Source organism: Engystomops pustulosus, chromosome 5, assembly GCF_040894005.1.
Source record: "Engystomops pustulosus chromosome 5, aEngPut4.maternal, whole genome shotgun sequence".
NCBI lineage: Eukaryota > Metazoa > Chordata > Amphibia > Anura > Leptodactylidae > Engystomops > Engystomops pustulosus.
Window position 1 is genome coordinate 203955437 of NC_092415.1, and position 26205 is coordinate 203981641.

At 48.1% G+C, this 26205-nt stretch overlaps 1 protein-coding gene across 2 annotated transcripts in view; it reads right to left on the reverse strand.

Moving 5' to 3' along the window:
* The window catches only part of DGKB (diacylglycerol kinase beta), a 366542-nt gene that overhangs the window by 252077 nt on the left and 88260 nt on the right, over positions 1 to 26205 (reverse strand). For both annotated transcript variants that reach the window (XM_072154389.1, XM_072154390.1), the window contains exons 4-9: positions 20823 to 20843; positions 17439 to 17592; positions 11759 to 11902; positions 9108 to 9157; positions 2419 to 2493; positions 431 to 550 (exon numbers count right to left, since the gene is read on the reverse strand). In XM_072154389.1, the coding sequence (XP_072010490.1) occupies positions 431 to 550; positions 2419 to 2493; positions 9108 to 9157; positions 11759 to 11902; positions 17439 to 17592; positions 20823 to 20843 (564 nt within the window). The remainder of the gene's footprint in view (positions 1 to 430; positions 551 to 2418; positions 2494 to 9107; positions 9158 to 11758; positions 11903 to 17438; positions 17593 to 20822; positions 20844 to 26205) is intronic.

Below are 26205 nucleotides of genomic sequence, written 5' to 3' on the forward strand. Positions count from 1 at the left end.
GTGACACATGATATCAGATTATTATTGTGGTTTATTAGAATCTGCCTCTGCTCAGTGACTCCCCCTAGTGGCAGTGACACATGATAACAGATTATTATTGTGGTTTATTAGAATCTGCCTCTGCTCAGTGACTCCCCCTAGTGGCAGTGACACATGATAACAGATTATTATTGTGGTTTATTAGAATCTGCCTCTGCTCAGTGACTCCCCCTAGTGGCAGTGACACATGATAACAGATTATTATTGTGGTTTATTAGAATCTGCCTCTGCTCAGTGACTCCCCCTAGTGGCAGTGACACATGATATCAGATTATTATTGTGGTTTATTAGAATCTGCCTCTGCTCAGTGACTCCCCCTAGTGGCAGTGACACATGATATCAGATTATTATTGTGGTTTGTAGATTAAAAATTGAATCTTATAAACCTTACATTTTCCAACCCAAGTAGAACGAGGAGGGGGATGGTGGTCATTCCGCCCTGAATCCACTCATCCAGTGATACGGTCCCATCGTGGTCGTAGTCAATCTCTTCCATCATTTCATGGAGGATCTGTGATCAGAAATCAAGACCATAACAAATTAAAGGGGTTGTCAAAAATTGTCCAAGGGTAAGAGAAGGGTAAGAGAAGGGTAAGAACCCATGCGCTGCCTCTCTGGTCCCCACCAGCAATAGTATCATGTCCAGCGCTCACATGACTGCTCCCCCTAGTGGTGGCTGCAGGCAGAGAGAATTATATACTCAATGGAGGAACATGTGAAAGACTCAGATGTAGTAGAGAATAATCTTTCAGATGTAGTAGAGCTAAGAAACTCAGCTCTACTACATGTGAAAGACTCAGCTCTTCTACATCTAAGAAACTCAGCTCTGCTACATATTAAAGACTCATCTCTACTTCATCTGAGAAACTCGGCACTTCTACATGTGATACACTCTGCTCTACAACATATTAAAGACTAGGCTCTACTACATGTAAGAAATGCAGCTCTACTACATGTGATACAGTCAGCTCTACTACATCTAAGAAACTCAGCTCTACAACATATTAAAGACTAGGCTCTACTACATGTAAGAAACTCAGCTCTACTACATGTAAGAAACTCAGCTCTACTACATGTAAGAAACTCAGCTCTACTACATCTAAGAAACTCAGCTCTACTACATAATAAAGACTCAGCTCTACTACATCTGAGAAACTCAGCTCTGCTACATCTAAGAAACTCAGCTCTACTACATAATAAAGACTCAGCTCTACTACATCTGAGAAACTCAGCTCTACTACATAATAAAGACCCAGCTCTACTATATGTGATACAGTCAGCTCTACTACATCTAAGAAACTCAGCTCTACTACATCTGAAAGACTCAGCTCTACTACATGTGATACAGTCAGCTCTACTACATCTAAGAAACTCAGCTCTACAACATATTAAAGACTAGGCTCTACTACATGTAAAAACTCAGCTCTACTACATGTAAGAAACTCAGCTCTACTACATGTAAGAAACTCAGCTCTACTACATGTAAGAAACTCAGCTCTACTACATGTAAGAAACTCAGCTCTACTACATGTAAGAAACTCAGCTCTACTACATGTAAGAAACTCAGCTCTACTACATGTAAGAAACTCAGCTCTACTACATCTAAGAAACTCAGCCCTGCTACATCTAAGAAACTCAGCTCTACTACATCTAAGAAACTCAGCTCTACTACATGTAAGAAACTCAGCTCTACTACATGTAAGAAACTCAGCTCTACTACATGTAAGAAACTCAGCTCTACTACATGTAAGAAACTCAGCTCTACTACATGTAAGAAACTCAGCTCTACTATATGTAAGAAACTCAGCTCTACTACATCTTAGAAACTCAGCTCTGCTACATGTAAGAAACTCCGCTCTACTACATGTAAGAAACTCAGCTCTACTACATGTAAGAAACTCACCTCTACTACATCTAAGAAACTCAGCTCTGCTACATCTAAGAAACTCAGCTCTGCTACATCTAAGAAACTCAGCTCTGCTACATATTAAAGACTCATGTTTTACTGCATATTACAGACTCAGCTCTACTAAATTTGAGGAACACAGCCTTACTATATCTAAATGCACCTCTGCTACATCTGAAAGATTCCTCTACAATACATCTGATCCATCCATCTTTCTGCACTTGACAAACTCAGCTTTGCTACATCAGATGGGTTCCTCCCTCTACATGTAAAAAAATTCCACTCTGTATCAGGTATTATATATCTAACCACTGGACAGTCTCAGCTCTGCTACATCTTGACGGATACGTTGGACAAACTCATCTCTGATTGAACTTCTAAATTCTTCCACTCTGCATCTAACACAACCCTGCTACATCCAAAGAACTCAGCGTGTTACATGTAGAGCGACACATTGTAACGAAGTCACTTACAGGACTGAGCTCGGTGACGTCCCACTCCAGGTACTCAGCGACGTGCATCATCTGTGTGATTATACTCTCCAGCTCCTGATAACAGAAGAAAATAGCGGGCAGGTTACTAACTACTGGCGCCATCACACTACTAGATCTAAGAACCAAGCATAGGAACATTTAAAGGGAACCTGTCAGCAGTTTTGACCATTATATTCCACTGTAGCTCCCCCAGGTACACTACATGCTTCCTTTAAGCCTGACCCTTAAAGGGGACTGTCACCTTACATACTCATACATTGCTGGGGACATCACAGCTCAGTTGTATTAAAGAGAATGAGCTTGAGCTGCAATACCACAAACAACCTGCGCATAGGAGTGGCGCTGTTTTAGAAGAAATTTGATATTTTTTGTTAATACTGAAAATTCCTTGTAATGATAATTACATCTATATTGTAACTACACTGGGCCAAAGATGAAAGCCTCAGCTGCCCCAGAACATCAGAGGGGTCAGTGCAGGGATTTACTGTGTCTGGACACTTTGTGTAGCTCCAATGTAATGCACAGCCCTGACCACTATGAGGAAACGTGTGACTGTCTCTGTATAGGGGCAAAAATTCCCTAAAATAATTCTCTATAATCATTAAGTGATTATGTTGCAGGAGGTTGTTTATGATTCCAATGATCAATGTTATGCTGCCATCTAGTGTGCAAACTGTGCAATGTCATGTTCTGTCACTGCTGCAGGACCTTACAGTTCCTGTCATTTTTCACGAAAGGTTTTTAAAAAACTGAGGGAGCAGGAAAAGTGTAACCAGGGTCCATTACACAGCGAGCTGCCATGTCCTGTATGTCCTGACACCTTTCTATCATAGCCAGCAGAGGTCAGGGGTCAGCATGGGCGCTCTGACCCCTCTGTGACTACACCCCATACACAGCGAGCTGCCATTTCCTGTGTCCTGACACCTTTCTATCATAGCAAGCAGTGGTCAAGGGTCAGCATGGGCGCTCTGACCCCTCTGTGACTACACCCCCCATACACAGCGAGCTGCCATGTCCTGTGTGTCCTGACACCTTTCTATCATAGCCAGCAGAGGTCAGGGGTCAGCATGGGCGCTCTGACCCCTCTGTGACTACACCCCCCATACACAGCGAGCTGCCATGTCCTGTGTGTCCTGACACCTTTCTATCATAGCCAGCAGTGGTCAGGGGTCAGCATGGGCGCTCTGACCCCTCTGTGACTACACCCCCCCATACACAGTGAGCTGCCATGTCCTGTGTGTCCTGACACCTTTCTATCATAGCCAGCAGTGGTCAGGGGTCAGCATGGGCGCTCTGACCCCTCTGTGACTACACCCCCCCATATACAGCGAGCTGCCATGTCCTGTGTGTCCTGACACCTTTCTATCATAGCCAGCAGTGGTCAGGGGTCAGCATGGGCGCTCTGACCCCTCTGTGACTACACCCCCCATACACAGCGAGCTGCCATGTCCTGTGTCCTGACACCTTTCTATCATAGCCAGCAGTGGTCAGGGGTCAACATGGGCGCTCTGACGCCCTCTGTAACTACACCCCTCATACACAGCGAGCTGCCATGTCCTATGTGTCCTGACACCTTTCTATCATAGCCAGCAGTGGTCAGGGGTCAGCATGGGCGCTATGACCCCTCTGTGACTACACCCCCCATACACAGCGAGCTGCCATGTCCTGTGTGTCCTGACACCTTTCTATTATAGCCAGCAGTGGTCAGGGGTCAGCATGGGCGCTCTGACCCCTCTGTGACTACATTCCCCATACACAGCGAGCTGCCATGTCCTGTGTGTCCTGACACCTTTCTATCATAGCCAGCAGTGGTCAGGGGTCAGCATGGGCGCTCTGACCCCTCTGTGACTACATTCCCCATACACAGCGAGCTGCCATGTCCTGTGTCCTGACACCTTTCTATCATAGCCAGCAGTGGTCAGGGGTCAGCATGGGCGCTCTGACCCCTCTGTGACTACATCCCCCATACACAGCGAGCTGCCATGTCCTGTGTGTCCTGACCCTTTCTATCATAGCCAGCAGTGGTCAGGGGTCAGCATGGGCGCTCTGACCCCTCTGTGACTACACTCCCCTTACACAGCGAGCTGCCATGTCCTGTGTGTCCTGACACCTTTCTATCATAGCCAGCAGTGGTCAGGGGTCAGCTTGGGCGCTCTGACCCCTCTGTGACTCCAACTCCCCACACACAGCGAGCTGCCATGTCCTGTGTGTCCTGACACCTTTCTATCATAGCCAGCAGTGGTCAGGGGTCAGCATGGGTGCTCTGACCCCTCTGTGACTCCAACTCCCCATACACAGTGAGCTGCCATGTCCTGTGTGTCCTGACACCTTTCTATCATAGCCAGCAGTGGTCAGTGGTCAGGGGTCAGCATGGGCGCTCTGACCCCTCTGTGACTACATCCCCCATACACAGCGAGCTGCCATGTCCTGTGTCCTGACACCTTTCTATCATAGCCAGCAGTGGTCAGGGGTCAGCATGGGCGCTCTGATCTCTCTATGACTACATCCCCCATACACAGCGAGCTGCCATGTCCTGTGTCCTGACACCTTTCTATCATAGCCAGCAGTGGTCAGGAGTCAGCATGGGCGCTCTGACCCCTCTGTGAATACACCCCCACATACACACCGAGCTGCCATGTCCTGTGTCCTGACACCTTTCTATCATAGCCAGCAGTGATCAGGGGTCAGCATGGGCGCTCTGACCCCTCTGTGACTACACCCCCCATACACAGCGAGCTGCCATGTCCTGTGTGTCCTGACACCTTTCTATCATAGCCAGCAGTGGTCAGGGGTCAGCATGGGCGCTCTGACCTCTCTGTGACTACACCCCCCATACACAGCGAGCTGCCATGTCCTGTGTGTCCTGACACCTTTCTATCATAGCCAGCAGTGGTCAGGGGTCAGCATGGGTGCTCTGACCTCTCTGTGACTACACCCACCATACACAGCGAGCTGCCATGTCCTGTGTGTCCTGACACCTTTCTATCATAGCCAGTAGTGGTCAGGGGTCAGCATGGGCGCTCTCACCCCTCTGTGACTCCAACTCCCCATACACAGCGAGCTGCCATGTCCTGTGTGTCCTGACACCTTTCTATCATAGCCAGCAGTGGTCAGGGGTCAGCTTGGGCGCTCTGACCCCTCTGTGACTCCAACTCCCCATACACAGCGAGCTGCCATGTCCTGTGTGTCCTGACACCTTTCTATCATAGCCAGCAGTGGTCAGGGGTCAGCATGGGTGCTCTGACCTTTCTGTGACTACATCCCCCTCATACACAGCGAGCTGCCATGTCCTGTGTGTCCTGACACCTTTCTATCATAGCCAGCAGTGGTCAGGGGTCAGCATGGGCGCTCTGACCCCTCTGTGACTCCAACTCCCCATACACAGTGAGCTGCCATGTCCTGTGTGTCCTGACACCTTTCTATCATAGCCAGCAGTGGTCAGGGGTCAGCATGGGCGCTCTGACCCCTCTGTGACTACACCCCCCATACACAGCGAGCTGCCATGTCCTGTGTGTCCTGACACCTTTCTATCATAGCCAGCAGTAGTCAGGGGTCAGCATGGGCGCTCTGACCCCTCTGTGACTACACCCCTCATACACAGCGAGCTGCCATGTCCTGTGTGTCCTGACACCTTTCTATCATAGCCAGCAGTGGTCAGGGGTCAGCATGGGCGCTCTGACCCCTCTGTGACTACATCCACCATACACAGCGAGCTGCCATGTCCTGTGTGTCCTGACACCTTTCTATCATAGCCAGCAGTGGTCAGGGGTCAGCATGGGTGCTCTGATCCCTCTGAGACTACACCCCCCATATACAGCGAGCTGCCATGTCCTGTGTGTCCTGACACCTTTCTATCATAGCCAGCAGTGGTCAGGGGTCAGCATGGGCGCTCTGACCCCTCTGTGACTACATCCTCCATACACAGCGAGCTGCCATGTCCTGTGTGTCCTGACACCTTTCTATCATAGCCAGCAGTGGTCAGGGGTCAGCATTGGCGCTCTGACCCATCTGTGACTACACTCCCCATACACAGCGAGCTGCCATGTGCTGTGTGTCCTGACACCTTTCTATCATAGCCATCAGTGGTCAGGGGTCAGCATGGGTGCTCTGACCCCTCTGTGACTACGCCCCCCATACACAGCGAGCTGCCATGTCCTGACACCTTTCTATCATAGCCAGCAGTGGTCAGGGGTCAGCATGGGCGCTCTGACCCCTATGTGACTACACCCCCCATACACAGCGAGCTGCCATGTCCTGTGTGCCCTGACACCTTTCTATCATAGCCAGCAGTGGTCAGGGGTCAGCATGGGCGCTCTGACCCCTCTGTGGCTACACCCCCATACACAGCGAGCTGCCATGTCCTGTGTGTCCTGACACCTTTCTATCATAGCCAGCAGGGGTCAGGGGTCAGCATGGGGGCTCTGACCTCTCTGTGACTACACCCCCCATACACAGCGAGCTTCCATGTCCTGTGTGTCCTGATACCTTTCTATCATAGCCAGCAGTGGTCAGGGGTCAGCATGGGGGCTCTGACCCCTCTGTGACTACACCCCCATACACAGCGAGCTGCCATGTCCTGTGTGTCCTGACACCTTTCTATCATAGCCAGCAGTGGTCAGGGGTCAGCATGGGCGCTCTGACCCCTCTGTGACTACACCCCCCATACACAGCGAGCTGCCATGTCCTGTGTGTCCTGACACCTTTCTATAATAGCCAGCAGTGGTCAGGGGTCAGCATGGGGGCTCTGACCTCTCTGTGACTACACCCCCCATACACAGCGAGCTGCCATGTCCTGTGTGTCCTGATACCTTTCTATCATAGCCAGCAGTGGTCAGGGGTCAGCATGGGCGCTCTGACCCCTCTGTGACTACACCCCCCATACACAGCGAGCTGCCATGTCCTGTGTGTTCTGACACCTTTCTATCATAGCCAGCAGTGGTCAGGGGTCAGCATGGGCGCTCTGACCCCTCTGTGACTACACCCCCATACACAGCGAGCTGCCATGTCCTGTGTGTCCTGACACCTTTCTATAATAGCCAGCAGTGGTCAGGGGTCAGCATGGGGGCTCTGACCTCTCTGTGACTACACCCCCCATACACAGTGAGCTGCCATGTCCTGTGTGTCCTGACACCTTTCTATCATAGCCAGCAGTGGTCAGGGGTCAGCATGGGCGCTCTGACCCCTCTGTGGCTACACCCCCATACACAGCGAGCTGCCATGTCCTGTGTGTCCTGACACCTTTCTATAATAGCCAGCAGTGGTCAGGGGTCAGCATGGGGGCTCTGACCTCTCTGTGACTACACCCTCCATACACAGCGAGCTGCCATGTCCTGTGTGTCCTGACACCTTTCTATCATAGCCAGCAGTGGTAAGGGGTCAGCATGGGCGCTCTGACCCCTCTGTGATTACACCACCCATACACAGCGAGCTGCCATGTCCTGTGTGTCTTGATACCTTTCTATCATAGCCAGCAGTGGTCAGGGGTCAGCATGGGGGCTCTGACCCCTCTGTGACTACACCCCCATACACAGCGAGCTGCCATGTCCTGTGTGTCCTGACACCTTTCTATCATAGCCAGCAGTGGTCAGGGGTCAGCATGGGCGCTCTGACCCCTCTGTGACTACACCCCCCCATACACAGCGAGCTGCCATGTCCTGTGTGTCCTGACACCTTTCTATCATAGCCAGCAGTGGTCAGGGGTAAGCATGGGCGCTCTGACTGCTCTGTGACTACACCCCCCATACACAGCGAGCTGCCATGTCCTGTGTGTCCTGACACCTTTCTATTATAGCCAGCAGTGGTCAGGGGTCAGCATGGGTGCTCTGACCCCTCTGTGACTACACCCCCCATACACAGCGAGCTGCCATGTCCTGTGTGTCCTGACACCTTTCTATCATAGCCAGTAGTGGTCAGGGGTCAGCATGGGTGCACTGACCCCTCTGTGACTACACCCCCCATACACAGCGAGCTGCCATGTCCTGTGTGTCCTGACACCTTTCTATCATAGCCAGCAGTGGTCAGGGGTCAGCATGGGCGCTCTGACCCCTCTGTGACTACACCCCCCCCATACACAGCGAGCTGCCATGTCCTGTGTCCTGACACCTTTCTATCATAGCCAGCAGTGGTCAGGGGTCAGCATGGGCGCTCTGACCCCTCTGTGACTACACCCCCCATACACAGCGAGCTGCCATGTCCTGTATGTCCTGACACCTTTCTATCATAGCCAGCAGTGGTCAGGGGTCAGCATGGGGGCTCTGACCTCTCTGTGACTACACCCCCCATACACAGCGAGCTGCCATGTCCTGTGTGTCCTGACACCTTTCTATCATAGCCAGCAGTGGTCAGGGGTCAGCATGGACGCTCTGACCCCTCTGTGACTGCACCCCCCATACACAGCGAGCTGCCATGTCCTGTGTGTCCTGACACCTTTCTATCATAGCCAGTAGTGGTCAGGGGTCAGCATGGGTGCTCTGACCCCTCTGTGACTACACCCCCCATACACAGTGAGCTGCCATGTCCTGTGTGTCCTGACACCTTTCTATCATAGCCAGCAGTGGTCAGGGGTCAGCATGGGCTCTTAATACCATGGGATGTATAAATATTGCTCACCGCAACTATAAAGTCATAAAGTTATTTTTGGGGACAAATACAATATACCCATCACTCACCGCACTGTCCAGGTAGCCGTTCCCATCCGTGTCATAGAGCCGAAACATGACTAAAATATTAAGAATATGTAAAAGAAGAACATGAAGCAGAGCTGAATGTGTACAGGTGTAGTAATAAGTAATTTGTCAAGTCTTGTGGGTATATTTTATTTTACTTAAAGAAAATCTGCTGTGAAAATCCATCCTGATAACCCAGGGACATTACTCATAGATCCAGGCACCGGGACTGTGGTATCTTCTTATATGTGTTATCCATGGCCTCCGCCCCTTCTAATATCAACTTTTAAAATTATGTTAATTTGCCCCTCACACAGTAGTTTTATAGACTTCTATACTATCTCTCCCATCCCCTGCTCCAGGTTGGCCACTGCCACTCCCTCTGCCTGCTGTAATCTCACACAGTCGGAGGGCGATGTCCTTCCACACAGTATAACAGCCTGTGAAGCTGCAGCACAGAGGGGCTCTGTGAACCACCCCAGAAGCCTTTCAGGCTCATTAGATTATTGTAAAACTTGATTTTAGAAGGAAGGAGGCCATGGATAACAAAGATAAGCAGATGCCACACTCACGGTGCCTGGATCTATGAGTAATGTCCCTGGTTTATCAGGATGGATTCTGATGGAAGATTCCTTTAAGATCACAGAAAGATTTACAACTAAACGTTCTGTATACTATTAATATAAATGGATGGTAAAACACAAATCCGCTCCTAAGCTTGCACCAACCCGTGAGCACTTCCTAACATTGAATGCTATATTTCAGCCAATGGTAAGCCTGCCATAGAGGAAGTACCGCCCTAGAGGAGCTTGGTGAATGGAGATTTACTGCTGCTGCTTATCCACTCCCATTGGCTATAGGAAAAAATAAAATCATTTTGGTGATTTGCAGCCTTTGCACTAGGAGCTTTCTTATTATGTTCATCCCCAGTTTTAGAAATCCTTGTGAGCTCCCCCTAGTGGAGGCTGTGAACAGCCAAAATAACGTATGTCAGATTAACTGTGTTCCCAGGTAAGACAGATATGTGTACATTATTATATATCTGTATAATGGAATGAGGTTTTGTTGTTATAGAACAAATAGCAAATTACTAAGGGGTCTCCTGCCCTAAACAAACCATAGAGGGGAGTCTTCTAGCTCTCGAATCTCCCCTGAACTATATCCAGCAAACATTATGTAGTTTTCCAGATGTCCTGTTTCCTAGTGATCTGTTTTTTTAGATATAATTCCATTTTTATATTTATGCAAATGAGCTTTTCCGTGCATTGGGGGCGGGGCCATATTCGTTGTCGCACCAGTTTGGTGCACCATATTCGTTGGTGGCCCGACCTTTTACATCTGCCCGGTCATTGACATCTTCCATATAAATAGAAAGAAATAAAACAAATGCACTAGCAGTCATGGCTCCGCCTCCAATGCACTGAGAATCTAATTTGCATATAAAGAAAAATGTTATTTAAAACAAAAAAAAAAACAGAAAATGGGAAACGGGAAAGCTTTTAAAATGCCCCTGAGGGTGCTTTTACTCTTGGCATGATTTGGGAGCTTTAACAATAATCTGGTCACATAGGGGCAGATTTACTTACCCGGTCCATTCCCATCCAGCGTGCGCGTTCTCTGCGGAGGATTCGGGTTCTGCCGGGATTCACTAAGGTAGTTCCTCCGACGTCCACCAGGTGTCGATGCTGCACTGAAGAGCATCGGAATGCACTGAAGTTCACCAAGCCGGCCGGGTGCAGGTAAGCGCGTGTCCAGCGACACTTTTTAAAAAAAAAATGCAGTGGTTTTTCCGAATCCGTTCGGTTTTCGTACGGCCACGCCCCCCGATTTCCGTTGCCGGCGCCGTTGTGCCACAATCCGATCGCGTGTGCCAAAATCCCGGGACAATTCAGGGAAAATCGACGCAAATCGGAAATTTTCGGATAACCCGTCGGAAAAACGTGATTCGGGCCCTTAGTAAATGACCCCCATAGTGTTCAAACTTCCTGCAGCGCCACCACTGGGGAAAGTAAGTATTACAATGTGTCCATTCATTTGAATAGGTTATCTATCAGGTCCTCCAGAATCGGGGTCCCTCTTAGTTACACTCTTCACATCCTGAATAGCACAGGATCAGTGCCGGATTATTGGATTTTAAACAAAGCTTTCAAAATAACAGCATTTTTTTCAAATGTTTGTTTTTCTACAAAAACAATCATAAAACAAATAATATAGTTTTGTTAGTCTGACGACTCCTCTGTATTTGTTGTCGTGACTGCAGCATCGGCTTTTCATGCATAAATTTCGTGAAATGCACGACAGAAGCAGTGACTCACTACATTTTGGACTTAATAACGTCAGAAAAATTCACGGAAACCATCCATAATAATCTGTGCGCAGAATACGGATAATGGGAATGTTGACTAGCAATGTAGATGGAAGATGTAATGACTGAATGTGTACAGCAGATGGCGATGTGTCCCATGGAATGTTCAAATTGATACAAGTTTTCTTTATGGTTACATAATTAATAAACCACTGATACAGTCATATTGTACCAGGCGGCATCTGATAATCCACAAATCTGATAATCCGGCACTGATACCCAGATGGTAATACAATTAGGGGGCACCCCTGTAATTAACCATACGATGGCCCCAATGTGTGACACTTACATTCCAGCTTATCCTCGGGTCGTCCTCTCTCCAGGAGCGATAAGTAGCAGACGATATCTTTTAGCTGGATGACATCAGGAGGCCGGAGGGACACAGGGGACGAGGAGCGCGAGGAACTGTTACTTCTGTAATTCATGCGGAGACCTTAAGGGTAAAGAACAAGGTTACAAGGAAATTTAGTGTATAATAGAAGGAGACTGCTCTACACCGAGCGCAAGGGATAATAAGGGACCATCATACAGAGGAGTCAGCAATAGAGAATTCCTCTAAAATCTATTAATGGAAACTTCAAGTACATTCAACCAGTACAACAGACTGCAGCCAGTGTTATGTATTGTCCCTGGAGAGATGTGTAATCAGACCTCACACTGCTGTGCTCTGTGCTCTCTGCAGCCAGTGTTATGTATTGTCCCTGGAGAGATGTGTAATCAGACCTCACACTGCTGTGCTCTGTGCTCTCTGCAGTCAGTGTTATGTATTGTCCCTGGAGAGATGTGTAATCAGACCTCACATTGCTGTGCTCTGTGCTCTCTGCAGCCAGTGCTAAGTATTGTCCCTGGAGAGATGTGTAATCAGACCTCACACTGCTGTGCTCTGTGCTATCTGCAGCCAGTGTTATGTATTGTCCCTGGAGAGATGTGTAATCAGACCTCACACTGCTGTGCTCTGTACTCTATACAGCCAGAGTTATGTATTATCCCTGGAGAGATGTGTAATCAGACCTCACACTGCTGTGCTCTGTGCTCTCTGCAGCCAGTGTTATGTATTTTCCCTGGAGAGATGTGTAATCAGACCTCACACTGCTGTGCTCTGTGCTCTCTGCAGCCAGTTTTATGTATTGTCCCTGAAGAGATGTGTAATCAGACCTCACACTGCTGTGCTCTGTGCTCTCTGCAGCCAGTGCTAAGTATTGTCCCTGGAGAGAGATATCCTGCATGTGTCACTTCCCCGCTCAGGTCCCCGGAGTTCACCTTCTTCTTCCTGGTGCATGTAAGTGCATTGTCCGTGTATAATGCGCTGTGCGGGGAGTCACTAAGATCCTGCACCCGATATCCTGCATGTGTCACTTCCCCGCTCAGGTCCCCGGAGTTCACCTTCTTCTTCCTGGTGCATGTAAGTGCATTGTCCGTGTATAATGCGCTGTGCGGGGAGTCACTAAGATCCTGCACCGGATATCCTGCATGTGTCACTTCCCCGCTCAGGTCCCCGGAGTTCACCTTCTTCTTCCTGGTGCCTGTAAGTGCATTGTCCGTGTATAATGCGCTGTGCGGGGAGTCACTAAGATTGTGCGCCCGATATCCTGCATGTGTCGCTTCCCTGCTCAGGTCCCCGGAGTTCACCTTCTTCTTCCTGGTGCATGTAAGTGCATTGTCCGTGTATAATGCGCTGCGCGGGGAGTCACTAAGATCCTGCGCCCGATATCCTGCATGTGTCGCTTCCCCGCTCAGGTCCCCGGAGTTCACCTTCTTCTTCCTGGTGCATGTAAGTGCATTGTCCGTGTATAATGCGCTGTGCGGGGAGTCACTAAGATCGTGCGCCCGATATCCTGCATGTGTCGCTTCCCCGCTCAGGTCCCCGGAGTTCACCTTCTTCTTCCTGGTGCATGTAAGTACATTGTCTTGCGACACAATTTAAATGTTAAATCCCGTGCTCAGTCTGAATCAATCGGATCGTCCGACGGCCGCCCCCGTTTTCTGTTGCATGAAAGCCGGCGCCGATGCACCAAAATCCAGACGTGTGCGCCGCAATCCCCTTTAAAATGCAGCACAAAATGGTAATCGTCGGGATATCCAACGTTTGTGCGGTCCGTGCACCCTTAGTAAATGAGCCCCATCGTTGGATGCAAGCTGCAGACGAAGATCTAGTTCCCGTTTTTTAGCTGCCTGTATGTCCAGTTCTGTAGCTCACGTGATTGTATGCTGAAAGATGAGACTCTTACCTTTAATATGATACCAACAGCATGGACTAGGTGCTACAGAACAGAAGATAGGGGCATCAGACCTGACACTCCCACTGCAACCACTAAACTTGACTCATCTCAGGTGAAATGGGTCATATTTTCCTGACTTTGGAGGAGACTTTTTTATCTGTAAACTGGTGAGATTTCACATAACAGAGGGGATTCTAGAAAGGACATTTCATCCACAACCTGACGGGACCAGTGGTGTAGTAGGGTAACGCCTGGTGACAGGTTCCTTTTAAGGAGGACCAATCCCCTCCATAGAAGAGACAATATAATTGGCAGCTATATAAAGGCTGTTTAGTGGGTCGGACATTGACTTCTTGTGTCGCTACATATCGATGGCCCTAGAGAGTCTTCTCCCTTCTTGTATGGATGTTCACAATAGATATAAAGATTTCGGAGCAGTGATCCTCTGGATTCATCTCCGGGAGCTTTTTGTATCTCTTAGCTTTATTGACAAAGCTTTCCTGACACTCAGGGCCTGTGATCCACACACTATAATTCTTATATTTAACTCCTGTTCTATAGCACCTAAAAACATTTTCCTGATGTCATTTTAAAGATAAGGACATTAACTTCTTGTGTCGCTACATATTAATGTTCACAATAGATATAAAGATGTCGGAGCAGCGATCCACCACATTCATCTCCGGAAGCTTTTTGTATCTCTTAGCTTTATTAACAAAGCTTTCCTGACATTCAGGGCCTGTGGTCCGCACACTATAATTCTTATACGTAAATATTATCAAATATGAGTTTAGTGGTTGCAGCTGGAGTCTCACTTCAGAAGCCCCTATCTCCTGTTCTATAGCACCTAGAAACCAGCTGCTGGTGTCATATTAAAGATAAGGACTTTGACTTCTTGTGTGGCTACATATCGATGGCCCTAGAGGGTCTTCTCCCTTCTTGTATGGAGGTTCACAATAGATATAAAGATGGGGGAGCAGTGATCCACCACATTCATCTCCGAGAGTTTTTTGTATCTCTTAACTTTATTGACAAAGCTTTCCTGACACTGCAGGTCTGTGATCCACATGTTATAATTCTATTACATAAATACTACCAAAAATAACTCTTTGTTTTCACATGAGATGAGTCAAGTTTAGTGGTTGCAGCGGGAGTGTCACTTCAGAAGCCCCTATCTCCTTTTCTATAGCACCTAGAAACATGATGCTGGTGTCATTTTAAAGATAAGTGATCCACCAGATTCATCTCCGAGAGTTTTTTGTATCTCTTGGCTTTATTGACAAAGCTATCCTGACACTGCAGGTCTGTGATCCACACACTATAATTCTTATACATACTTGTGGGTGATGTGTGTGTATGGGAAGAGACTGATGCGACCATTAATGAGATCTCATCTAATACTTATGTTACACCAACAAACCCACCGACGGAGATTTATCATACGATTATTGTGATGTGGGTAATATTCCCGTCCCTTGTGCAGAGCGTCGCTCCTGATGTGCTATGACAAGCCCCAGACGGAGAATTATCCCATTGTGCCGCACCTGACAGCGCTAAGCCGTCTATTGTCTCCTTCTCCGAGATTCTCTAACACGGATGAGTAATTACACATCTACAGCGATGGAGACACCTGTCACCGGGAGCCACAGCGACGGAGACAGCCAATGGGATAATTGTCCTGAGAAGAACAACGCCACATCCACCAGTCTGAGCGTCTACAACACACACATGGAAGAGACGTGTAACCCCCCGCTCCAGGATTATAATACAAGATAATAACATCATAAACCAACAACACAATCATAGAATAATTACGCAGCTATGAAATAATCCACAGCACTCCCAGTGGTCAGGAGTGGTATTACAGGAAAGAAGAAAGTAGACATGACCATTACAAATATCATCATCATAGTACAGTAGAACATAAGGGATATGTCACAGCACTCCCAGTGGTCAGGAGTGGTATTACAGGAAAGCAGAAAGTAGAAATGACCATTACAAATAGCATCATCAAAGTATATAGAACCTAAATAATATATCACAGCACTCCCAGTGGTCGGGAGTGGTATTACAGGAAAGCAGAAAGTAGACATGACCATTACAAATAGCATCATCATAGTACAGTAGAACATAAGGGATATGTCACAGCACTCCCAGTGGCCAGGAGGGGTATTACAGGAAAGCAGAAAGTAGACATGACCATTACAAATATCGTCATCATAGTACATAGAACCTAAATAATATATCACAGCACTCCCAGGGACCAGGAGGGGTATTACAGGAATGCAGAAATTAAACATGACCATTACAAATAGCAGCATCATAGTACATAGAACCTAAATAATATATCACAGCACTCCCAGTGGTCGGGAGTGGTATTGCAGAGAAGTATTATGATAAACAACCGCTATAAATAGCACTGAGCTTGTTGTAGTACTGACAGCACTCCCAATGGCCAGGGGTGGTATTGCAGAAAAAACAGAATGTAAACATGTAAACCATTATAAATAGCATTATCATAGAACATAGATCCTAAATAATATATCACAGCACTCCCAGTGGTCAGGAGTGGTATTGCAGAGGAACCTAATGCTAGATAACCGCTATAAATAGCACTGAGCTTGTTATAGAACTGACACAATTCCCAGAATAATTTACAGAACTCCCAATGGTCAGGAGTGCAGAAAAGCAGAATGCAAACATGACCATTTTACAAAACACATTTTACAAAGTACAGTACAACCTATAGAATATATTATGGCACCCCCAATGACCAGGAATGGTATTACAAGAAAGCGGAATGTAAAAATTACCATTATAAATAGCATTATCATAGTAAGGATCTCTAGAATATAGTACAGCACTCCCAATGGTTGGGAGTGGTATTGCGGATAAGTGTAGTGCTAGATAACCACTATAACCACTATAATGAGCATGTCAGACTCTGAGAATAATTTACAGCACTCCCTATGGTTAGGAGTGGTATTGCAGGAAAGCAGAATGTAAACATGACCATTATAAATAGTGTTATTATAATACAGACACAACCTACTGAATACTTCACAGCACTCCCAATGGTCAGCAGTGGTATTGCAGACAAATATAATCTTATTTAAATCTTAGAAATAGCATTCCTTGCCAAAAAACTAAGGTACAAGCATGCCAAGATTAGATAATGGACCAGTGTGCCAAAACTGTGTGTATCCCCATGCAATCCTTGTGAAACCATGGTTATGAGAATTATTGTACCCCACCGGGTGCACCCTAAGGGTTAAGGCTTTCTAGTCCTGTACAAAGGTAAATCCTCTTTGATTGATCTGAACCTGATTTCTAACTGTTTGCCTTGACCTCAGACCTTGCAGTAGACTTTTCCTGACTGCCGCCAGCCCTGACCCCAGGCTGTCTCTGACTATTCCCTGCTTGACCCCCTGGCACTTTACAATGGCCTCCATTGACTCGCCTTGTGGCTCTGTCACAATGAAGAACCAAACTGCCTGTGATCAATTGGGTCCACATCCATCTGCCACATACATTTTTTTTCCCATGACTGTGCCCAGAGTTGTGCCAGATATTGTACAACATTGTACATTCAGGTATTTATAGATTACACTTTATTTGCAATACCATGTCCTACCACATGGCGCGCTGTAACTGGAAATGGGCTAAGATCACAATACAGTGTAATAGGAAGGTTAAGTAGTTAAATTATTTATCATATGTGATGCAATCATACATAAGACGACCACCTACCCCCGGTGAGGAGAGCAGATTTACTCTGCATTGAGGGACTCGGGTTGTGGAATCTGTTACTAAATGACATGAACAGATGTTTGCAGAATTCCCCGGGCAGGTCCACCTCCAGAAATGTCTTCATAAAGAGCTGGAAACCTTCAAAGTCAATCGCCTGGTGGCAAAAGGGAAAAATGTATCAACAAGAAGCCAAGATACGGGATTAGTCATCCATCAGTTATTCTTAAAGGGGCAGGAAAGGTTTCTAGGACTTTGGTTGACATTTTGATTGTGTTCCCGGTCACATATGAAATGCCATAAAGGGCATGAAAACCGCCCTAAGGAAAGGTCTACAGAGGAAAATATCTGACACTAACAGGACGGGGGTCACATCAGCCTTGTGGTCACCTTAAAGGGGTCAAATGTCATTTTATTACTGCATAAATGTATCTACTCAATCTGTTTAGTAGTTACATTCATACAGTATTACTATTACATTAGGAATGTGTGCCCCTACATAGCAGCCGGTAGTCACAGTGCCCCCACAACAGCCATTAGTCACAGTGCCCCCACAGCAGCCATTAGTCACAGTGCCCCTACACAGCAGCCGGTAGTTACAGTGCCCCCACAACAGCCATTAGTCACAGTGCCCCTACACAGCAGTCAGTAGTCACAGTGCCCCCAAAGCAGCCATTAGTCACAGTGCCCCCACAGCAGCCATTAGTCACTGTGCCCCCACAGCAGCCAGTAGTCACAGTGCCCCCACAGCAGCCGGTAGTCACAGTGCCCCCACAGTAGCCATTAGTCACAGTGCCACCACAGCAGCCATTAGTCACAGTGCCACCACAGCAGCCGGTAGTCACAGTGCCCCTACACAGCAGCCGGTAGTCACAATGCCCCCACAGCAGCCAGTAGTCACAGTGCCCCCACAGCAGCCATTAGTCACAGTGCCCCCACAGCAGCCATTAGTCACAGTGCCCCCACAGCAGCCATTAGTCACAGTGCCCCCACAGCAGCCATTACTCACAGTGCCCCAACAGCAGCCATTAGTCACAGTGACCCCCCCACAACAGCCATTAGTCACAGTGCCCCCACAGCAGCCAGTAGTTACAGTGCCCCTACAACAGCCAGTAGTTACAGTGCCCCCACAACAGCCAGTAGTCACAGTGCCCCCACAACAGCCAGTAGTCACAGTGCCCCCACAACAGCCATTAGTCATGGTTCCCCCAAAGCAACCAGAAGTCAGAGTGCCCTCACAGCAGCCGGTAGTCACAGTGCCCCCCCCAACAGGCATTAGTCACAGTGCCCCCACAGCAGCCAGTAGTCTGAGTGCCTCCACAACAGCCATTAGTCACAGTGCCCCCACAGCAGCCATTAGTCACAGTGCCCCCACAGCAGCCATTAGTCACAGTGCCCCCACAGCAGCCGGTAGTCACAGTGCCCCCGCAACAGGCATTAGTCACAGTGCCCCCACAGCAGCCATTAGTCACAGTGACCCCACAGCAGCCATTAGTCACAGCTCCCCCAAAGCAGCCAATAGTCAAAGTACCCCCACAGCAACCAGAAGTCAGAGTGTCCTCACACAACAGCCAGTAGTCACAGTGCCTCCACAACAGCCATTAGTCACAGCTCCCCCAAAGCAGCCAATAGTCAAAGTACCCCCACAGCAACCAGAAGTCTGAGTGCCTCCACAACAGCCATTAGTCACAGTGCCTCCACAACAGCCATTAGTCACAGCTCCCCCAAAGCAGCCAATAGTCAAAGTACCCCCACAGCAACCAGAAGTCAGAGTGTCCTCACACAACAGCCAGTAGTCACAGTGGCCCCCAAAGCAGCAAACATTGTGAGTGCCTCCACAACAGCCAGTAGTCACAGTGCCCCCAAAGCAACCAGAATTCAAAGTGTCCACACAGCAGCCAATAGTCATAGTGCCCCAACAGTAGCCAGTAGTCATAGTGCCCCCAGAGTAGCCAGTAATCACAGTGCCCTCACAGTAGCCATAAGTCACAGGGCCCCCACAGCAACCAGAAGTCAGAAACTGCCCCCACAACAGCCAGTAGTCACAGTACTCACACAGCAGCCAGTATTCAGAGTGCCCCCCCACAGCAGACAATAGTCACAGTGCCCCCACAGCAAGCAGAATTCAGAGTGCCCTACACAGCAGCCAGTAGTCAAGTACCCCCACAGCAGCCAGTAGTCATAGTGCCCTGACAGCAGCCAGTAGTCAGAGTGCCCCCACAGTAATCAGTAGTCACAGTGCCCCCACTTCACCCAGCAGTCACAGTGCCCTAACAGCAGCCAGTAGTCAGAGTGCCCCCACAGTAATCAGTAGTCACAGTGCCCCCACAGCAGCCAGCAGTCACAGTGCCCTGACAGCAGCCAGCAGTCACAGTGCCCTGACAGCAGCCAGCAGTCACAGTGCCCTGACAACAGCCAGTAGTCACAGTGCCCCCCCATAGCAGACAATAGTCACAGTGCCCCCACAGCAAGCAGAATCCAGAGTGCCCTACACAGCAGCCAGCAGTCACAGTGCCCTGACAGCAGCCAGTAGTCAGAGTGCCCCCACAGTAATCAGTAGTCACAGTGCCCCCACTTCACCCAGCAGTCACAGTGCCCTGACAGCAGCCAGTAGTCAGAGTGCCCCCACAGTAATCAGCAGTCACAGTGCCCTGACAGCAGCCAGCAGTCACAGTGCCCCCACAGTAATCAGTAGTCACAGTGCCCTGACAGCAGCCAGCAGTCACAGTGCCCTGACAGCAGCCAGTAGTCAGAGTGCCCCACAGTAATCAGTAGTCACAGTGCCCCCACTTCACCCAGCAGTCACAGTGCCCTGACAGCAGCCAGTAGTCAGAGTGCCCCCACAGTAATCAGCAGTCACAGTGCCCTGACAGCAGCCAGCAGTCACAGTGCCCTGACCGCAGTCAGCAGTCACAGTGCCCTGACAGCAGCCAGCAGTCACAGTGCCCTGACAGCAGCCAGTAGTCACAGTGCCCCCACAGTAATCAGTAGTCACAGTGCCCCCACAGCAGCCAGCAGTCAGAGTGCCCCCACAGTAATCAGTAATCACAGTGCCCTGACAGCAGCCAGCAGTCACAGTGCTCTGACAGCAGCCAGCAGTCACAGCGCCCTCACACAGTAGCCAGCAGTCACAGCGCCCTCACACAGTAGCCAGCAGTCACAGCGCCCTCACAAGGTAGCCAGCAGTCACAGCGCCCTCACAAGGTAGCCAGCAGTCACAGCGCCCTCACACAGTAGCCAGCAGTCACAGCGCCCTGACAGCAGCCAGCAGACACAGTGCCCTGACAGCAGCCAGAAGTCACAGTGCCCTGACAGCAGCCAGCAGTCACAGCGCCCTCACACAGTAGCCAGCATAAATAAAAATATCAATAATATCAAGTTCCTTACCTGGTTCAGTATATCCTGTTTCTAGGTGACGTGTAATATAAAGAAAAGGGATATTATTAAATGATGAATGTGCAATATTGAATACTCACATACAATGCATTTACTTTTAAACCAATCATATTAAAAGCACAGATCCCAGTAATTGGTTAAGACACAAAGGGGCAGATTTACTTACCCGGTCCATTCGCGATCCAGCGGCGCGTTCTCTGCGGTGGACTCGGGTCTTCCGGCAATTCACTAAGGCAGTTCCTCCGCCGTCCACCAGATGTCGCTGCTGCGCTGAAGTTCCCCGAGGCCCGCCGGAATGCCCTGAAATTCACCAGCCTATACCTGGTGAAGGTAAGTGCAAGTTTCGCGACACATTTTTTTAAAAAAATGCAGCGTTTTTTTCGAATCCGTCGGGTTTTCGTTCAGCCACGCCCCCCGATTTCCGTCGCGTGCATGCCGGCGCCGATGCGCCAAAATCCGATCGCGTGCGCCAAATTCCCGGGGCAATACAGGGAAAATCGGCGCAAATCTGAAATATTCGGGTAACACGTCGGGAAAACGCGAATCGGGCCCTTAGTAAATGACCCCCAAATTGATTACCAAGTTTTGGGTAGATTAGAATTTCAGAATCACATGTTAAAAGTTGGCGGTAGGTGGAAGACATCTTGGAGTCATCCAGGAAAACATGGGATTCTTGGTTGGGTTAAATGGGTTTGCCCACAAAAAAAATTCTCATATTTGAATTCATTTTTAACCCCTTACTTTAGGATTTTACTCAGTTTTATTGCTGTTTCAGCTCCTATCACTGAATGATGCTCAGTGTAAGATTCCAGAGTGTGAGTGGAGACTCTCTGAGCAGACACTTCATGATTCCTCTGTCCTATGAGATGCTGTGTGCTGACAATGTGCTTAGATTATCAGGGTACAAGGTTTATATACACTTTCATTTAGATTCTCAACATTGTACTAGTATCTGATTTCAGGTTTCCACTATATTTTGTCATTGCAATCCACACAGTTATGATTTGCACCAAATTGTAACAAAATCTAGTCTTACACCTGATTCTATACATTTGGACCCAAAGTGAATTTCCATATTATTAAAAAAATCTCCAATCCATCTATTATTCTGATGTGTTATCTGAGACACATATTTTTTAAAGGTAAAAATAGATATCATTGGGTATCCACAAGCAATTTTTTATTGTTTAAAAAAATTATTGCAAAAGTAAGGGAAAAACATGGTCTAAATTTAAGAAAAAAAGGTAACCAACAAATATATGCCGAACATAAAACTATAGAAAACTATAGAAATACAAACTAGAAAAATAAAAAAGTGGTAAAATATTCCAAATGTTCCAAATAAACATAAAATGTTTTTTTTGTGGTTTTTAGGTGTAATTCCATTACTTGCATGGAAAAATAAAAGCTAAAATAATAAGGAAAATAATTAAACTTTTTAAAAAGAGTATAAAAGAGAATTAAAAATATGTTCGAATTTTAAGGGCTGCTCACTAATAAATAATTTTACCAGGGTATATAACAGATTCTAGCAGGCCAATGATATTGTACTTACCCTAGTAAAGGTTCTTTGTTGCCAGTGAGAGCTATGAGTCACGTGACCCACCGAAAACAGTCCTTGGGCCTTGTTGTGATGTCCCATATCCTGCTGACTTCTGGGGTATGGAGGAGGCCATGCAGTCATTACAGCCTGTACGCCCCCTCCATTATAACCACTCCCAGTAGTAATCCATCAGTAATTGGAGGGGTGTGCCAAGGAAATCCTCCACCCATCCAATCACTGATGTGGGTGTGGTTATCACAGAAGGGACAGCAGACAGTAATGACTGCATGGCCTCCTCCGTTCCCCGGAATGCAGCAGGATACACAATGTCACATCAATTCCCAAGTCTTGCTGCTATCAGTTCACATGACCCATAGGTCCTGCCAGCAAATAGGGTATACCTATACTTACCCTGGTAAACTTTCTTATTAATGGCCAACCCCTTTAAATAAAATAAATATATTAAGTTGAAATATAACAGAAAATAACATTAAAATTGAAAATGATATTATATAGGGTATGACATTGAGATGTGTTATTTTATCCTTCTCTTCATCCAGTTAAACTTCAGCCTTTACAAATGTCATAATCTTCTCTCTGAGGCTAATGTTAGCATTATACATGAGGGCTAAAATATTCTGCAGTCTGGGAACATTTATTCAAGTGTCTAATGAGATTCCTTCCGTCACAATGTACAAGTCACCATTGACTTCCCTCTTATTATGTCAGGAGTTCAAATTGCCGAAGGACAACTCAATCCAGACAGCGAGGAGGGGAGGAGGATACCGGGTGCTGTATAGTCCTATAAAGGCTTTATGTTGTAAAATTAAGGGGTTCACAAACTTATGATAATAAGTCTCAATACAAAAATATTCTACTGGGAAAACACACAACACATATTTGAATAAAATCTAATTTAATAATTAATATTTACAAATAAATACACAATATTTATAAGTATTACAATAATACAATGGCCTCCTTGCCCATCAGACTTATTAACAGGATTTTGGCCCCTTAATAAATTTTCTTATGCTCTAATTTTTTAAAGTCATAAAATATCTAACATCACTACAGACAGGGGCATCCTCTACACCTAGAGGAGAGGAGGTTCTATCATCACCATAGACAGGGGCATCCTCTACACCTAGAGGAGAGGAGGTTCTACCATCACCATAGACAGGGGACATCCCCTACACCTAGAGGAGAGGAGGTTCTACCATCACCATAGACAGGGGGCATCCTCTACACCTACAGGAGAGGAGGTTCTACCATCACCATAGACAGGGGGCATCCTCTACACCTAGAGGAGAGGAGGTTCTACCATCACCATAGACAGGGGGCATCCTCTACACCTAGAGGAGAGGAGGTTCTATCATCACCATAGACAGGGGCATCCTCTACACCTAGAGCAGAGGAGGTTCTACCATCACCATAGACAGGGGACATCCCCTACACCTAGAGGAGAGGAGGTTCTACCATCACCATAGACAGGGGGCATCCTCTACACCTAGAGGAGAGGAGGTTCTACCATCACCATAGACAGGGGGCATCCTCTACATCTAGAGGAGAGGAGGTTCTACCATCACCATAGACAGGGGACATCCTCTATACCTAGAGGAGAGGAGGTTCTACCATCACCATAGACAGGGACATCCTCTACACCTAGAGGAGAGGAGGTTCTACCATCACCATAGACAGGGGGCATCCTCTACACCTAGAGGAGAGGAGGTTCTACCATCACCATAGACAGGGGACATCCTCTACACCTAGAGGAGAGGAGGTTCTACCATCACCATAGACAGGGGACATCCTCTACACCTAGAGAAGGGGAGGTTCTACCATCACCATAGACAGGAGGTATCCTCTACACCTAGAGGAGAGGAGGTTCTACCACCACCATAGACAGGGGCATCCTCTACACCTAGAGGAGAGGTGGTTCTACCATCACCATAGACAGGGGCATCCTCTACACCTAGAGGAGAGGAGGTTCTACCATCACCATAGACAGGGGGCATCCTCTACACCTAGAGGAGAGGAGGTTCTACCATCACCATAGACAGGGGGCATCCTCTACACCTAGAGGAGAAGTGGTTCTATCATCACCATAGACAGGGAGCATCCTCTACACCTAGAGGAGAGGAGGTTCTACCATCACCATAGACAGGGGCATCCTCTACACCTAGATGAGAGGCGGTTCTACCATCACCATAGACAGGGGGCATCCTCTACACCTAGAGAAGAGGAGGTTCTACCATCACCATAGACAGGGGGACATTCTCTACACCTAGAGGAGAGGCGATTCTACCATCACCATAGACAGGGGGAATCCTCTACATCTAGAGGTGAGAAGGTTCTACCATCACCATAGACAGGGGGCATCCTCTACACCTAGAGGAGAGGAGGTTCTACCATCATCATAGACAGGGGGCATCCTCTACACCTAGAGGAGAGGAGGTTCTACCATCACCATAGACAGGGGGCATCCTCTACACCTAGAGGAGAGGCGATTCTACCATCACCATAGACAGGGGGAATCCTCTACATCTAGAGGTGAGAAGGTTCTACCATCACCATAGACAGGGGGCATCCTCTACACCTAGAGGAGAGGAGGTTCTACCATCACCATAGACAGGGGGCATCCTCTACACCTAGAGGAGAGGAGGTTCTACCATCACCATAGACAGGGGGCGTCCTCTACACCTAGAGGAGAGGAGGTTCTACCATCACCATAGACAGGGGGCATCCTCTACACCTAGAGGAGAGGTGGTTCTACCATCACCACAGACAGGGGCATTCTCTACATCTAGAGGAGAGGTGGTTCTACCATCACCATAGGCAGGGGGCATCCTCTACACCTAGAGGAGAGGAGGTTCTACCATCACCATAGACAGGGGGCATCCTCTACACCTAGAGGAGAGGTGGTTCTATCATCACCATAGACAGGGAGCATCCTCTACACCTAGAGGAGAGGAGGTTCTACCATCACCATAGACAGGGGCATCCTCTACACCTAGAGGAGAGGCGGTTCTACCATCACCATAGACAGGGGGCATCCTCTACACCTAGAGGAGAGGAGGTTCTACCATCACCATAGACAGGGGGCATCCTCTACACCTAGAGGAGAGGCGATTCTACCATCACCATAGACAGGGGGAATCCTCTACATCTAGAGGTGAGAAGGTTCTACCATCACCATAGACAGGGGGCATCCTCTACACCTAGAGGAGAGGAGGTTCTACCATCATCATAGACAGGGGGCATCCTCTACACCTAGAGGAGAGGAGGTTCTACCATCACCATAGACAGGGGGCGTCCTCTACACCTAGAGGAGAGGAGGTTCTACCATCACCACAGACAGCGGGCATCCTCTACACCTAGAGGAGAGGTGGTTCTATCATCACCATAGACAGGGGGCGTCCTCTACACCTAGAGGAGAGGAGGTTCTACCATCACCACAGACAGGGGCATCCTCTACATCTAGAGGAGAGGCGGTTCTATTATCACCATAGACAGGGGGCATCCTCTACACCTAGAGGAGAGGAGGTTCTACCATCACCATAGACAGGGGGCATCCTCTACACCTAGAGGAGAGGAGGTTCTACCATCACCATAGGCAGGGGGCATCCTCCACACCTAGGAGGAGAGGAGGTTCTACCAGCACTATAGACAGGGGACATCCTCTACACCTAGAGGAGAGGAGATTCTACCATCACCATAGACAGGGGCATCCTCTACACCTAGAGGAGAGGAGGTTCTACCATCACCATAGACAGGGGCATCCTCTACACCTAGAGGAGAGGGGGTTCTACCATCACCATAGACAGGGGG